The sequence below is a fragment of the Letharia columbiana genome (genome assembly GCF_014066305.1).
Source record: "Letharia columbiana isolate WasteWater2 chromosome Unknown Sc0000016_s0, whole genome shotgun sequence".
NCBI lineage: Eukaryota > Fungi > Ascomycota > Lecanoromycetes > Lecanorales > Parmeliaceae > Letharia > Letharia columbiana.
Window position 1 is genome coordinate 66180 of NW_023501056.1, and position 13933 is coordinate 80112.

The following is a 13933-nucleotide window of genomic DNA, read 5'->3' on the forward strand; positions in this document are numbered from 1 at the left end:
TTCCCATCTTCACGAACTGATCTTCAAGCGGTCTGCTCGTGACAGCAAGGTTCATGCAAGTATTACCAGGACATTCGCTGTATCCAACATGTACCTCTTTGATATATTTTAAAGGCCTCAGAAACGCCAAACTTCGTCAGAGACGTCCGTACCGTTCCAGCTCAGTATTTCTCACAGCAATGGCAGCGGACTCAGGCACATCAGAAGTTCGCCCAAAAAAGGGTACACCTTCACCCCCAGCAGCCTCCGACATCAGCTTTCAACCGGCAGTACTTGCGTTCCATTTTACTCGACAGTCCCCAACTCGACAATCAAATCTCTCGCCCCTTCCTGGGCAACCGGCCCCAAGCTCAACTTCAACACCCCTCCAGCCCAACGACGATGAACTCCGCACCATTCACATCAGGACTCAGGTCAATACACTCCTCGAATACCTGATGATGATCATCCTTCATCTCAAACAACCCCAGAAAGTCTTCCGCCTGCGCATCATCAAGCACATCAGATTTGATCTCGCAAGACAGAGTACCGGGTTGGTTGGAAGGCGGCCTTGACCTACCCAACTTGCAGAGAATCATTGCCATTATGCCAATACTTTACTCCAGGGTTCCACGTCAGGCTTCCGTTGCTATTCACTCGCAAGCTTCGCTTTCTTATTGTGTGGTGAGCGAAACCTCTTCGTAACTGTTTCTACCATTCTCCCAAACCAGTAGAAATTGAGCACGGTCAAGAGAGTGTTACTGCCCAAGTAAGTGTAGGCCAGCCAGAGCGGTAGCACCTTTCCATCGGAAAAGCGCATCACTCCTGAGTCTCCGGTCCGTGTACTCGACCCCGGTCCCTCGCCAACGTTTTGTTGGAGAATCGCTAGAATGTCCTGGTACACCATCACCGACTGATAAGTCCCCCAAACAAGCCGGGACCCGAAGAAAGAGGCCAAGAGCGCAACGCCATTCACTAGCTGAGCATTTCCACCGGTCATGTTGCACTTATCGAGGTACCAATGGAGGTTCAAGAATGGTGTCGACATAGCGTAGAGTACGAACGCCACACCGTAGTAGTTGGCAAACGGACGCTTGTAACTCGCAAGTAGTCAGCTCCATGTGCCTCCATAGCTGTCATCCTCTAGCATCGGGAGACTTACAAACCCCAAGCTAGTAATCAGCAGCGCGCTGACCGCATGCGCCAGCGATCCCCATCCTAGAATCCCCACATTCGTAGCGCTGATCTTGACATCCCATATGAAGTATCCTGCCGCGAACGCTTGCGTCATCCCGAGCGCGCCTGTGTATCCCCATATTCGCTCCTCCAAGTTCATGTTTTCCCGCTCTTTGTCTGCCAAGACTGTCCAGAATGCCAGGCCGCAAATGAAGATTGCTTGGATTGTTGAGACGACGCGGATGTTCCAATTGATCTTGGTCCGTGGTGGTAGGGACGAGTAGGTCGTCGCGAAGAATTCGGCGGAGAATCTAGGGGCTAAGAAGTTCTCCATCAGGTAGTAGGCAATGAATGATAGGAGGACTTCGTGGCCGTGGAGGGGCAGGGTTTTGAGGGACAGCGCATCCGCAATCGGCTGTGTTAGGGAACGTATGAGAGCTGGAGGCTGCGGCAGAGGATCGATCATCTTGACGACGGGGCCTGTTGTCGATAGGTGGATTTCCTCAAGTCTGATGTCCGCGGACAGAAGAACATTGCGTCACATATCGCACATCGGCGTTAAGTTCAGCGACGGGTTTAAGCGTAAATACATTACTCTATTGGCGACGAGCGTATGGAGAAAACCTTTGGCATTGACGTTACCAGTTGCACCCCGACTGTATCCTCAAGGAAGATGCTAAAGATATAAACATTCGATAGATTGTTGTTGTTCTTTCCATCAAAGAGAACACGAAGAGATCTTACTTTTGCGCTTTCTTGCAATGCATGAACCAAATTCAAGAGCATGAACACGATTCAAGAATCGTGTTTGTGATTATGACAAATGCCCTGATGCATCTTTGTCTCATCTTTCATTTCAATCGAAGCGAAGTACACTACATATCAAAATGGGGATGCGATCTTCTTAATGCCAAGAAACAATACAGGAAAGCCCGGTACTTGTATTTACCCGGAAGTGCAACCTACTTTACTACTCGGTTTTACCCCCAGATGTAATTCCCTGGCAGTATTCAATAACAGTTTAATATAAAATTGAAAAAGTAAATTAGGGAGCGCGGAGTACGATTTTCCAATCTTCAAGAATTTTATAATCCGTGCTATATCGAAGACTTATCGTCCATTTTTGATAAGATGTAGATATTTTTGAGGGTCGGAGTTATCGGCAATTGCATCTGCTAGGGATGGGGAGCTCTGGCTACGCGGAATACACCGCCGCGCCCGCTGCCAAGACGATGAAGATCCCCGACTCGATCTCTTCACCAGACGCCTGCGCCGCTATACTGCAAGGACTGACAGCATTGACATTGACAGAGGAAGCGCACAAGGTCGAGAAGGGCGATTGGGTATTAGTACTAGCGGCGAGTGGAGGGGTCGGCGGTTGGTTGTGTCAGATTTTGAAAGCAAAAGGCGCGCATACTATAGCGACGGTGGGGAGTGAGGGAAAGGTTTCTGTGGCGAAGGAGAGTGGGGCCGAGGTTGTGCTGGTTGAGGGTAAAGATAATGTTCTGGAGAAGGTGAAGGAACATACAGGTGGTGCTGGTGTGGCGGCGGTGTTTGATGGGGTGGGCAAAGATACGTTTGACCGGAGTTTAGAGTGCGTGGCGAGAAAAGGGACGTTGGCTAGCTTTGGGAACGCGAGTGGGGCTGTCCCGCCGTTTCCTATTGCGTAAGTCAAACATCTGTCCATTGGTGACGGCGTCAGAGTTTGAGATGCAGAGACGAGATGCTAATTGTGCGTCTGTAGCAAACTGTCCGCGAAGAATGCGAAGGTTGCCAGACCCTCATTATTCAACTACATCTCCACACGGGAGGAATATGAACATTATGCGAACGAACTATTCAAGATGATGGCGGAAGATGACTTTAAGACTCGCATTCATGAAACGTATCCTTTGAAGGACGTAGCTAGAGCGCATAACGTAGGTCTTCGCCCTGATCTATTTAGGAAGGATATGATTGACGATTGCGCCAGGATCTCGAGGGTCGTAAGACCATGGGCAAATTGCTCATGACGCCGTAAAAAGCAGTCTCACGTGAGACCTCTTCTTGATAGCATGCGTGCTTCTCCTGATGGTGGAAATGCAACAGCCTACCTATTCAGTCATCGTATCTCGATTTGATATCAAAAATCTTTTCCACAACCTTTTCTGCGTTACCTGGCACTTGTATGAGTTTCTCCCCCGTCTCGCGAACTTCGATGGCAGCATCAGCCATCTGCACCGCAGTGATTTTCCCATTCGTACTGCGATTGCCACCGTTTTCGTTTGCATGGCCTGTATCTTCCTTCATTTTCCGAAATTCATCTCCCGCGTTATTCGTTCCGTTCACGGTGTTTTCTGGAAGCTGCTCTCCGAACGCAGTGCCAGCATCCTGCGTCTTATTCTCCTCACCGACCTCGCCTGGTATATCATTGAAGTCTGCGTCACGGTTTTCAGCACCCCCCGGCTTCTTCCTCATCGGTAGCCACTCTTTTTCAGGCGCCCTCCACCCCGCCATCAACTCATTCGGCAAAAGTTGGTAGAAAGAGCAATGCACGCCAGACAGAGCGTCAAAATATGACACCCCAAAGCTAAGCTCCGTGACTGTAGCTTCGAGCTTCATTCCCACGATACAATGCGACAGGCTCTCCTTTTCGACCCAGAACTCGTAGTGCTTGATCTCTGGGATCTTTGCGGCGAGTGCTGCTTCCTCTTCTTCAGTTAGGTCTTCGCCAGCCGCCGTGGGGATAATCCAGGTCTTCGCTCTCATCTTGCCGACAGGCTTAAGGCCTGCAGCCTCAGGTTGGGCGTAGAAGTCCAGGATCTCTTGAGCGGGGAAAAGGATTTCTGTAACTTCGAATCCGATGTTTTCGTTCACGTGTGCGATGGTAGCGGTTTTTTCTTCCAGCTGCTTTCTGTAGGTCTCGTGAATGTCGTCGTCGGCGTTAGCTGCTAGGGCGTATTTGAAAACTTTACGAGCGTGATGAGGACTAATGCCAATTTCATAGTCTATGTCCTTGCCTTGCAGCCATTCCTGATTCGCCGACCATATTCCTTGGTACATGCCGCCGAAGATCTCCGAGCAGGATTTGTTGAAGTCGCCGGGAAATATAAGATTGCATTGTGAGATAGCCCAAAGCTCTTTCTCTGCCTTATCACACAGAGTGCGTGCCGCATAGATCTGGTCGTTATATTCTGGACAGACATCATGATGCAAAAGGTAATTGAAGAAGTTGCGGATGATGCCGACGAAGTACTTGATCTTCTCCTCGGAGTATAGTTCGAATTGACCAGGAAGTGTGTGAGATCTAGAAATGAGTCAGTGTGATGCTCTACGGCAAGGAGCATTGACTTACAGAAACGATCCAAGACACCGTTCAAAGTCGACAACATGATCGGACTTGCCGATGTCGTTCTTGTCGGAACCAACGAAGGTCGTTGCACGAAGTTCGGCAATTTCTGCGGCGGTCATTGTTTCCAAGGTTTCGGTGTCAAGGCCTCCTGAGAACATATTTGGTCCTGCTTCGATGCCACCGTGGATAAGGTATTTGGTGAAGAGGTTCTTGCGAGTGGAGTCAAGGTTGCGCTTCGCTAAGAAACGCTGAATTGCTTTCTCGATACGCCTACGTGGAAGTCAACCACGAGGATAAAGTCTTGTGTGCGAATTTAAACATACTGTGCGAACGGTAAAGAGCTTTGAGCGAGTCAGCTCTACCCTTCAACGGGAGATCAGAATCACTCACGTATCATACATGCTCTTCTCTTCTTCGTACTCGACTGGTGTGATGGGAGGATCAACGTAGTACTCCTCGAATCCTGTTGGATTATTCTGCGAACGAGGACTGCATTAGCAAGGATTTTCCTTCACGATGTACTGAAACCGTACTAATCCTCTCTGGCTCTTTGGCTTTCTCTTCTTGCTCTTTTTCTTCTTCCCGCCCACTTCCATATGCATGTTCGTTCCGTCAATATTGTCGTCTTCTTCATGGTCCTCGCCTTCTGGTAAGGCTACTTCAAGGTTCTCATCGATGCCGCTTGCCTCCTCGTTTGGCTCAGCGATCGACACTGTCTTGGGATCCGCAGCCGACTTGGACTTTGTGTTGACAGAAGCGTTATCGTTGACATTGGACACAGAGTTTGAGTCAACCTCGGCCCAAATAGTTGACTTCTTGGAGATGTTGCCATTGGTGGTAGCATCGGAGATGAGGTTAAGCCCGGTCAAAGGCTCCATCTCAATAACATCATCTGTAGCTGTGAGCTGCTGTCGATCTGCCATGGTGGCTGTAGTCACTGAGCTTCCAAGGGCATAGCCTATTAGGTAGACGCAAAGGGTGCTGAAAGGTCTTAGAAACGAGAGCGCCTGTGAAGGGAGACGGATCGAGGCAAGTTAGAAGATTTTAAAAGGGCAAAGGAGAAGTAATGAGGCGGTGAAAGCTATTGAACGTATGAAGCATCAACTTCACACTTGTAGTATGAGTGAATCAATACTGAGTGATGCAATCCTGTCATCGATATCATGCTTCACCGAGCGATGGGAACGAAGTATCATCAAAAATGAGATGCAGTAGTATTGAGATCAGAAGCAGAGCGCAGACTCTCAACAACGCAATAGGTAGGTAGATAGAAGCTGAAGAGTTTGCTACGTCAAAACATGCTGCCCTTGCGCGCCAGCCAAGTGACGTGCGATTTTCTAGCTTACGCACGGTCATACAAATAAGCGCTCGGCAATAGTCCCTCTCCAATGCTTAAGCGACGCCAAGGTCTTCAATGATTTGTCACTTGATACCAAAGTCTCCAAGTTCTCTCGTTCTTTGAGCTTCTGACCTGTGCACTGCTACACACGGACCAATTCGTAGAATTAATCAGCGAGATCAGCGAGTTAGTTTCTCGGGTAGCTATCGTTAGTGTCGGGGTGATCCCTTTAGCCGCGGGGTTTCAGACTAGGTACTGAAAGGTTTTCACTTTTCAGGTTTCAGCCCTGCATGAATTCGTGTTCCTTCCGATTCCTTGGCCGTTTTCTTTTCTTCACTTCATTCTCTGGGGCTGCGTATCACTACGTGGCCTTCACTTCACTTCACATATGGCCATTCCCAAAGCTTCTAGTTTTGGGAAAACCACTGATCTTCCTATGCTTCTCGTTATGTAATTGATTTCACACTTCGCCTTCACAAAATGGCGACAGAAAAGTCCTTCAGAAAGTCCCAGCTTATTGCTTTTAACAACGTCGCCGCAGGCCAGTGAGTGACGTGGCGCCTGATAAATTCCCTGACTCGGAGCTGACAGAAATTCGATAGTGATGGTGTGCTCTCAGACCCATCCGGCGAACTCGTCATCAAGCCTTGCAGGCAGTCCGAAATAGACTTCTACGACTCCACCTCTGCACATCCAGATATCATGGCTCACATCCCAACCTTCTTTGGCAGAATCACTCTTGGCGCCGACACGAACGCAGCGCACGCAGCTGGAGCCTTGGTCTTGCCCAGCGAGACAGATCCCGAGCCATCCGTAATACATGGAGTCCCTGGTACCATGGTCGTCGAAAACGCCTGGGCGCCGTCAAATGGTGGTAGAATTCATACAGATTCGGCCGTCGTCCTGGAAAACGTTGCAGCCGGCTTCAAGAAACCTAACATCCTTGATGTCAAGCTTGGCGCAAGGTTGTGGGCTGATGATGCTCCGATGGCTAAGCGAGTGAAGCTGGATAAGGACGCGGAAGAAACAACGAGCAAGTCTCTTGGTCTTCGAATTGCTGGTATGAAGACTTACCAGGGCGCACTCAGCAATGGGGAAGAGAATGTAACGCCTGACGGCTACCGATTTTACGACAGAATGTATGGCCGCAGTTTCAGCGCTGAGACCATTTCTCAAGGATTCGAGGAATACTTTCAACTGGCAAAGGGAGTGAAAGCCAAGGGAATTATTAGGAAAGTAATCAGGAGGTTCTTGGAGGACCTGAGAGCGATGGAGAGTGTGATAGGAAAGGAAGAGAGCAGGATGTACTCCGCGAGTCTCCTGTTTGTGTACGAAGGCGACCAGCAAGCTCTTCAAGACGCTTTCGCGACCGAGAGAGATATCATTGCCTCCCTGGATCGCAATGTCTCAGACGGTGATTCTACAAAGGGCAATGGTGTCATAAATGATGACGATCCCATAAAAGGCAACGATACGGATGCTGATGTCAATGTTGACGATCGTGACAATGAGGAGGAAGGAGAAGACGCCGAAGAAATCAAGTTTCCTGCAATCCAAAGCCTGAAGCTCATCGACTTTGCTCACGCGGAATGGACGCCAGGCCATGGACCGGATGAGAATCTCTTGCATGGCATCAGGAATACCATCAAGATACTCACAGGTCTCACAGGATGAAGACTACAAGAATTTCATGAAATGAAGACTGGCTGGCACGCAGCGCGAGATTGTAACTTGAATGATAAGGATCAAGAAGTATGAAGGGTCGGGCTGTGGGGAATGGCCGACTTTATCAAGATGAGGTAAAGAATATCTTCGAATCTAGGCACATTACGGAGATTTGAGTAGAATTGAACAGTTTGCGTGGACTATCTCCATATCCAATAACAAAAGAAGAAAAAAATGAACCAAAAAGGGGAGACGGACGCTTTGGTTGAATTGGTCTGCGTTCTAATGGCATACAGTTCCGACTTCCCTCATTGGGCAAAGTAAGGCAAATGCAGCGCTCAGTAAACAGCTCCTAACCGTTGTCGCCAGATTCCACTCCCGTCTTACATCCGAATTAGCCTCGATACTTCGTACTTTCACCGGTTTGATCGAAGATCATTATTCTCCTGCTGCTGCTTCCTCCGCCGTTTCCTTCACGGTCTACGGTCAGTATTGAGACAACGGTGTCGCCGGGCACCGGCAAGTCTAAGCAAGCAACCCCTACTGTGGCAAGCACTGGGTCAGAAACACAGTAGCCAAGCACCTTGGCCTACTTCTGCCTGAAAGTCTGCATCGGATTATCTCAGGTATTTTCGTCTATATGGCACAGGTTGATAGGAATGATCGTAGATATTTTCGTTGAGCGCCTGCGGGACGAACACTATATATGGTCGACATCGGCATCGATTTGCCGGACTTCATCAACGACTTGTGCAGAAGAGTTGGTTTGGAATCGCACGCTCTCTTGGTTGGGTCACTGAAATCCGTGTGCTTGCCGAAGATCTCTATTTATGTCAAGCATGGACTCAACTTCCAAGGAACCTGCTTCAGCTCCCTACGAGTCCGATCCATCGGGCGAAACTGAAGGGAATCCATCCCAGAATCCATCGTCACCAGTTCCACGCGATATTCTCGTCGTGGAAGATGCTGGGAAGCCGCACAATCCATGGCCTGCCGCCGACAAAGAATTGGTGATGTCTCTTCGCAACGACGGGATGTCATTCCGAGACATCTCTAAACGCTTTACAGATCGCAGCGCAAGAGGCTGCCGGCTATTATACGACAGAGTCCTTGAGACAATGCAAAAATTGCGAGAAGAATGGCCTTGGACTTCGAGTGAGGAGCAGCTCTTGTTTAGCCTCCATAAAGCTGGCTACCCCCCCAAGAAAGTTGGCGACGAATTCCCCGAACGGACTGGGCTCGCAGTGAAGGTGGAATGGGAGTACATGGATGCACCGGTCGACTATGAGGACGACTATCAATGGACCGAACTCGAAGATCAGCAGCTCCAGGACTTCCACAAAGCAGGCAATGATTGGAAGTCACTCGCTCGATTAATGCCGGGACTACGCCGCACCGCGGGCGACTGCCTCGTTCGGTATTTACAGACACAAGGTTCTCTACCTTACCCCTGCCCTACTGCCTCAGCGTTCCCGTGGGCGCCGGAAGAGATAGCATCCCTGATCCGTATGCGCGACCAAGGAAGGGACTGGGTTGAGATTGCGTCACAACTACCCGACCATGATGCAGTGGACTGTCGTAACTACTGGTACAATAATCACTGGGACGATTATCGGGAGTGGTTCAAGGATGGTCAAATCGATATGTCGCGTTACGCCAAGTCGTCCAAGAACACGGCCTCATAGATGCGGTGAGGAACCCTAACGCAATCAATGTTTCGACCGCTCAGCTACAGTGTGTGGAAGCACAGGCGAATGCACTTGCGACGGATGGACCATCAACTTCTCACGCGCTATCTACGAGAAGATAGTTAAAGACGTAGGAACAAAATCAGCGGGTGACAATCGAGACGAAGAAGCTTGGGTTCCATTCGTCAACCGAGTTCTTAATATGTTGTGTAGCAATCGCAATGCAGCCAATTGGAAGTTTCGAAGCTGTCTACCTACTGCCTTGAGTCCTTCTCAGGCAATTCCCAGCCGATGCGAAATGAGGTTTCGGATCAACCTACCTACGTTCATTTGCCCGCTGTCCGAGGGGTCCCCTATTCAGCTTTATATCCTGCAGGATCCTGTTAGTCTCTACTTTGAAAATGTACACCTACAAGTATCGCCCCAAAAAATTATGGATCGTGATGAAATCGTTCTTGCTAGGACATGAAGGAGATTTCATGTCTCGGATCTTTGATCTTGCTTGGCTTCCGGAACTGGCGAGCATCTTGTACTATACTTAGTCACACACATCGTTATTTCTTCAAGACTTCTCGAGCCGTGTCTCCTTCAAAGTTTCTTCGAGCGTGCTGACTTCCGCCCAGTGCTGCATCGAGGACACTAGTCTCTTTGGAGCTGGCGTCGTTTGCGCCCCTCGTATATCGGTACGTCTTCGTAGGGTCTGTACAGGAAGAGGATACAAATTTCCCTCACTACTTCAATCTCGTAGGATTACCGCCTTGCAACTTTTGTCCCTTTGTGTCCTAAGGAGTCTGGTGGTATTGCATGGCCACGACGTAGCACGATGAAGATTCTGTATATATCGCATAAGACGAGTGTGCGTTATAAGTCAGACCGTCCTGTTACGGGCCATTAACTTTTCTTGGAACGAGAAATAATACGGATACACGTCCCTCTACAAATTCACACGAATTTTCTGCTGTCTCCAACACCAGACGAGTAGTACCTTGCTGTTATGTTATGGGATTTTCCCCGCCATCGAAGCAGAATGCCGTCATTGCTTAAGCGACTCTGGATGTCATCCATTGCAAAGACCGCCTCATCTCTAGTCTGATTCCACGAGGGTACTGACGACACGAGAAACGTCAGGGACAAGTCCTCCTGGAGAACAGACGTCAAATCTTACATAGCAAGGACTCTCGTGGGTCGAGATCCCCAATCGGTCAATTCAGAGACCTAATGAGGCGTAATTATCCACGTGACCACGAGATCAGCAGTGCAACGAAATCATGACTAAGAGGACGGCTCACATTCACCGCCATAAGATTTGTAGCCATCGTTGCTTCCAAACACCAACGCTCGGGTTGTAATCGAGACATCAACAGTGTCACCTGCGCAACATGCGTCTCCTCATCCTTCCAGAATTAGCTGTTGTCCATCCGAATTTCCTCATAATGTGCATGCTTTGAGAATACAGTGTTGCTGCCAGGCCGTCCACGGTATCTGCCAACCAACATAGACTCGCAAAGGGAGAGGTCACAGCTGCACGTTACAGCCATGTTGCCGTATGCAAGGTCAGCCATCCTCCGTTCTCGCGCAGATATTCAGCTCGGAGTAGGTAGAGGACAGGCTCTAGCTTTTTGCCCCTGCACGATCATCCCCCCACCTGATCTTTCCACGTTCGAGACTCGGATGATCGTCTCTGCATGATGCAACGTTGCGCCTATCTCAGCATCTGCATTCGGCCACTACGCACTCCACACACCCATCTCGCAGCACCAGCAGTCGAAGGAACTAAAGTAGCATTAGCACCGCGCGCCTCGAATACGAGCAATTGTGTTGACTTGCAGGTAACCCCGCGTGAACCTTAATATAAAAAACAATATATAACGCAACCGTAAGACGGCCCCAATTGCCTAATGGAACCTTTGAGGATTTTCCTCGGCCGGCGTCCGTGTCCAAGCGGCCTAGCAGGCGGCACAGGGCACGCTTCCGTTCGTCTATGTCACCTTGCACGTCATGCCTGGAAGAAAGTCGTATCTGGTGCTCAGCTTTGCCTCTGCTGGTCATGGGTCATGACGAAGGAATGAAGATGTAGCTGCCCTGCTCAAGACAGTATTTCTCGGGGAAAAGGTGAAACATCTGCAAGGCGGCATCTTATCGCAGCACACCAAGTTGATAGCTACCTTCCGTTAGACAAAGAAGCGGTGACGGGCAGGGTGCAGACACGCTACTGCGTCATTCACATGGCTCGTTTCAGGGTCGTTCTCTAAAGGTAAGCTATGTAATCGTACCTTAGTACTCGGTAAGTCAGACCCCGCAGCGTGTCCCCGACTCCCCATTGGTAGACTTGGTAGATTGAGTTTCAGCGCCAGGAGCTTAGCATGCTGAAAAAGAGTGGGAATCTACTTCCCCGGGTCTTGGCAGCATTTTAGCCTTGCTACAAGCCTGCAAGGGTACGGTAAGGTACTATTACTTACTTACTTTCAGGTACCGTACCTTAGTCCCTTGTTATTGTAGGCTTGTACCTTATCTTAGTGGTCTAGGGCGAGGACATGGGCAGGGATAAGGTAAAGTAAAGTAGAGTACAACGTTGCTCTGTCTCTCTATCGACTATCGAGCTGTGCCCCACTCGCTAAATACTTTCTCTTACTTGAGGGACAATGTCACTATGTACTGTATCATTCCATCTTCCTGCATTCGCGGACACATGTCTCTTCCTTAGCTTTTCTTGCTCATGATTACTACTCTGTCCTATCGATATTGTCTCCTTCAATGCTGAAAAAGGCCCGTCGTAGAGGAATAGTCTCCGTCGTCCACTGTCTCAAGAGTACTGTCTCTTAAGCAAAGGCTTTGCATGCCACAAGAACGCCAAATCTTGTCCCGAGTTGACGCTTTCAAGCGCTCTCATTGACCCAGCGAGTAATCGCCCGTCATGGCCGTGACAGCGACCCCCAGCCAGGTCAATGCAATGATGATAACAGAAAGAGTCACTTCCATATTCTCTCTCCTCGGCATTCTCTTCATTCTGGCCACCTTCCTGCTGGGAAGAGGCTTCGATAAACCAATCAACCGGCTTTTCTTCTTCGCATCATTCAGTAACTTAGGCATGAACATCGCAGCCTTGATTGCCGAAGATGGCGTTTCTGCAGGCCAGAATTCGTCGCTGTGCCAATTCCAGGCTTTTGCTATACAATGGTACGTCGAGACGAAAGTTGCAATGCTCTTTGTAGCACCTAACGTTCAGTGTAGGTTTCTCGGAGTGGATACCCTCTGGGCTTTGTGCATGGGCTTCAATGTTTACCTCGCCTTGTTCCGTGGATGGACCTCAGAGCGCATGCGGAGACAAGAGTGGAAATACTTCCTCGCGTGCTATGGATGCTCCTTCATACCAGCCCTGGTATATCTTTTCGTGAACACCAAAAGCCGAGGAAAGATATACGGTCCAGCTCTCGTAAGTACAAGATACAGTTCAGAGAAGCAATCGTTGACGCCATGTTAAGCTCTGGTGTTGGGTGTCCCCGAAATGGGACTTTCTCCGCGTGGCAACCCTCTACGGCATCGTGTGGTAAAGCCGACTCTCCCCAGCCCACACATGCACCACTAATCACCCCTCAACCCAGGGTCGCACTCCTCTTCGCCTGGATCATCTACCTGATGGCTTTCCGCAAAGTGTGGAACAACCGCCACCAACTCCAAGGCTTCTTCAACCCCTTCAACGAAAACCCCTTCGAAGGCACCGTCACCACCGAAGTCGACGTCACAACCTACGCCCGCCGCGACTCCGCCCTCAAACCCGCCGGTCACAACACCACCACCGCCCCCGACGCCGAACTCGCCATCCCCGGCACCGAGCCCGCCCCAACGGCCGGCTTCGACCCCTACAGCGTCAACGTCGAAGCCGCCCCCCCCGCCCCGCCGCACCGGCACCACCGGAGCGACCCCACCGCCTCCGCCGCCCCGGACCTCCTCCGCGTGCGCGCCCTGACCCGCACCGCCGCCCTCCGCGAGACGAACCCCGAAGCCTGGCTCTACGCCCGCGTCGCCTTCCTCTTCTTCGGCGCGCTCCTCCTCTCCTGGGTGCCCTCGAGCGCGAACCGGCTCTACGCCCTCGCCCACCCGGCCCGCTACAGCTTCGGCCTCAACTACGCCGAAGCCCTCGTCCTGCCCCTGCAGGGCTTCTGCAACGCCCTCGTCTACGCCGTCACGTCGCGCTCCGCGTGCCGCGATCTGTGGCGCTCGGTGGCGGGGACGGGCGGCGGCGGTGGAGGGGCGGTGGGGGGGAAGGCGGCGTCGGGGGGTGGGAAGGCGGGGGATACGAGGTTGGTGCGGTTTACGGGTCGGAGGACGAGTCGGAGGTTGGAGAGCGATGAGAGTAGCGTCGCTAGTTTGAGGAGGCATTGATGGATGGAGCTAGGGGGAGGGGTTTTTGTTTTGGGGAGGGCTACTTGGAATTGATGTTAGATGATATCCCTCAATGGTTTTGTATTTGATGACGGGGATGTTTTTCGGGGGATGATCCCCGAGTGGAGAACAGCATATTTGGCTTGCAAAGATGCAAAGGAACGATGTTTAATTGTTGTGTTCCATAGAGAGATTCATGCTACTAAGTATTATGCTACATCATGATCTCGTGACAAGATTGAGAGATCCTCCACCGAATCTCGCTGCGACGAAGCGGTTCCCACAGGTGTTGCATCCAACTTCTCTGTGATACCGGAAGTATCTGATCTCGAACACGACGAAGACATCCTCTCCTGAAGTTCACTGCGACAG

The 13933-nt window shown here is 50.5% G+C and overlaps 7 protein-coding genes across 7 annotated transcripts; 5 read left to right on the top strand and 2 right to left on the bottom strand.

Annotated features, from left to right (window-relative positions):
- Positions 1–179: 179 nt before the first annotated feature.
- HO173_005595 (uncharacterized protein) lies at positions 180–554 on the top strand (the record flags this gene model as incomplete). The annotated part of the gene is made up of 1 exon (XM_037307510.1): positions 180–554. The coding sequence occupies one exon, from the start codon at positions 180–182 to the stop codon at positions 552–554; it is 375 nt and encodes a 124-aa protein (XP_037165319.1).
- A 74-nt stretch (positions 555–628) lies between these two features.
- HO173_005596 (uncharacterized protein) lies at positions 629–1621 on the bottom strand (the record flags this gene model as incomplete). Its single annotated transcript, XM_037307511.1, has 2 exons — positions 629–1072; positions 1142–1621. 2 exons carry the CDS (start codon positions 1619–1621, stop codon positions 629–631), a joined length of 924 nt encoding a protein of 307 aa, XP_037165320.1.
- Positions 1622–2336: 715 nt separating this feature from the next.
- HO173_005597 (uncharacterized protein) lies at positions 2337–3175 on the top strand (the record flags this gene model as incomplete). Its single annotated transcript, XM_037307512.1, has 3 exons — positions 2337–2821; positions 2900–3074; positions 3128–3175. 3 exons carry the CDS (start codon positions 2337–2339, stop codon positions 3173–3175), a joined length of 708 nt encoding a protein of 235 aa, XP_037165321.1.
- A 77-nt stretch (positions 3176–3252) lies between these two features.
- HO173_005598 (uncharacterized protein) lies at positions 3253–5409 on the bottom strand (the record flags this gene model as incomplete). Its single annotated transcript, XM_037307513.1, has 5 exons — positions 3253–4441; positions 4490–4756; positions 4810–4827; positions 4877–4962; positions 5020–5409. 5 exons carry the CDS (start codon positions 5407–5409, stop codon positions 3253–3255), a joined length of 1950 nt encoding a protein of 649 aa, XP_037165322.1.
- Positions 5410–6305: 896 nt separating this feature from the next.
- On the top strand, positions 6306–7499 carry HO173_005599 (uncharacterized protein; the record flags this gene model as incomplete). Its single annotated transcript, XM_037307514.1, has 2 exons — positions 6306–6370; positions 6428–7499. The coding sequence occupies 2 exons, from the start codon at positions 6306–6308 to the stop codon at positions 7497–7499; spliced, it is 1137 nt and encodes a 378-aa protein (XP_037165323.1).
- An 830-nt stretch (positions 7500–8329) lies between these two features.
- HO173_005600 (uncharacterized protein) lies at positions 8330–9175 on the top strand (the record flags this gene model as incomplete). Its single annotated transcript, XM_037307515.1, has 1 exon — positions 8330–9175. The coding sequence occupies one exon, from the start codon at positions 8330–8332 to the stop codon at positions 9173–9175; it is 846 nt and encodes a 281-aa protein (XP_037165324.1).
- A 2917-nt stretch (positions 9176–12092) lies between these two features.
- HO173_005601 (uncharacterized protein) lies at positions 12093–13561 on the top strand (the record flags this gene model as incomplete). The annotated part of the gene is made up of 4 exons (XM_037307516.1): positions 12093–12355; positions 12410–12611; positions 12661–12725; positions 12781–13561. 4 exons carry the CDS (start codon positions 12093–12095, stop codon positions 13559–13561), a joined length of 1311 nt encoding a protein of 436 aa, XP_037165325.1.
- Positions 13562–13933: the final 372 nt, after the last annotated feature.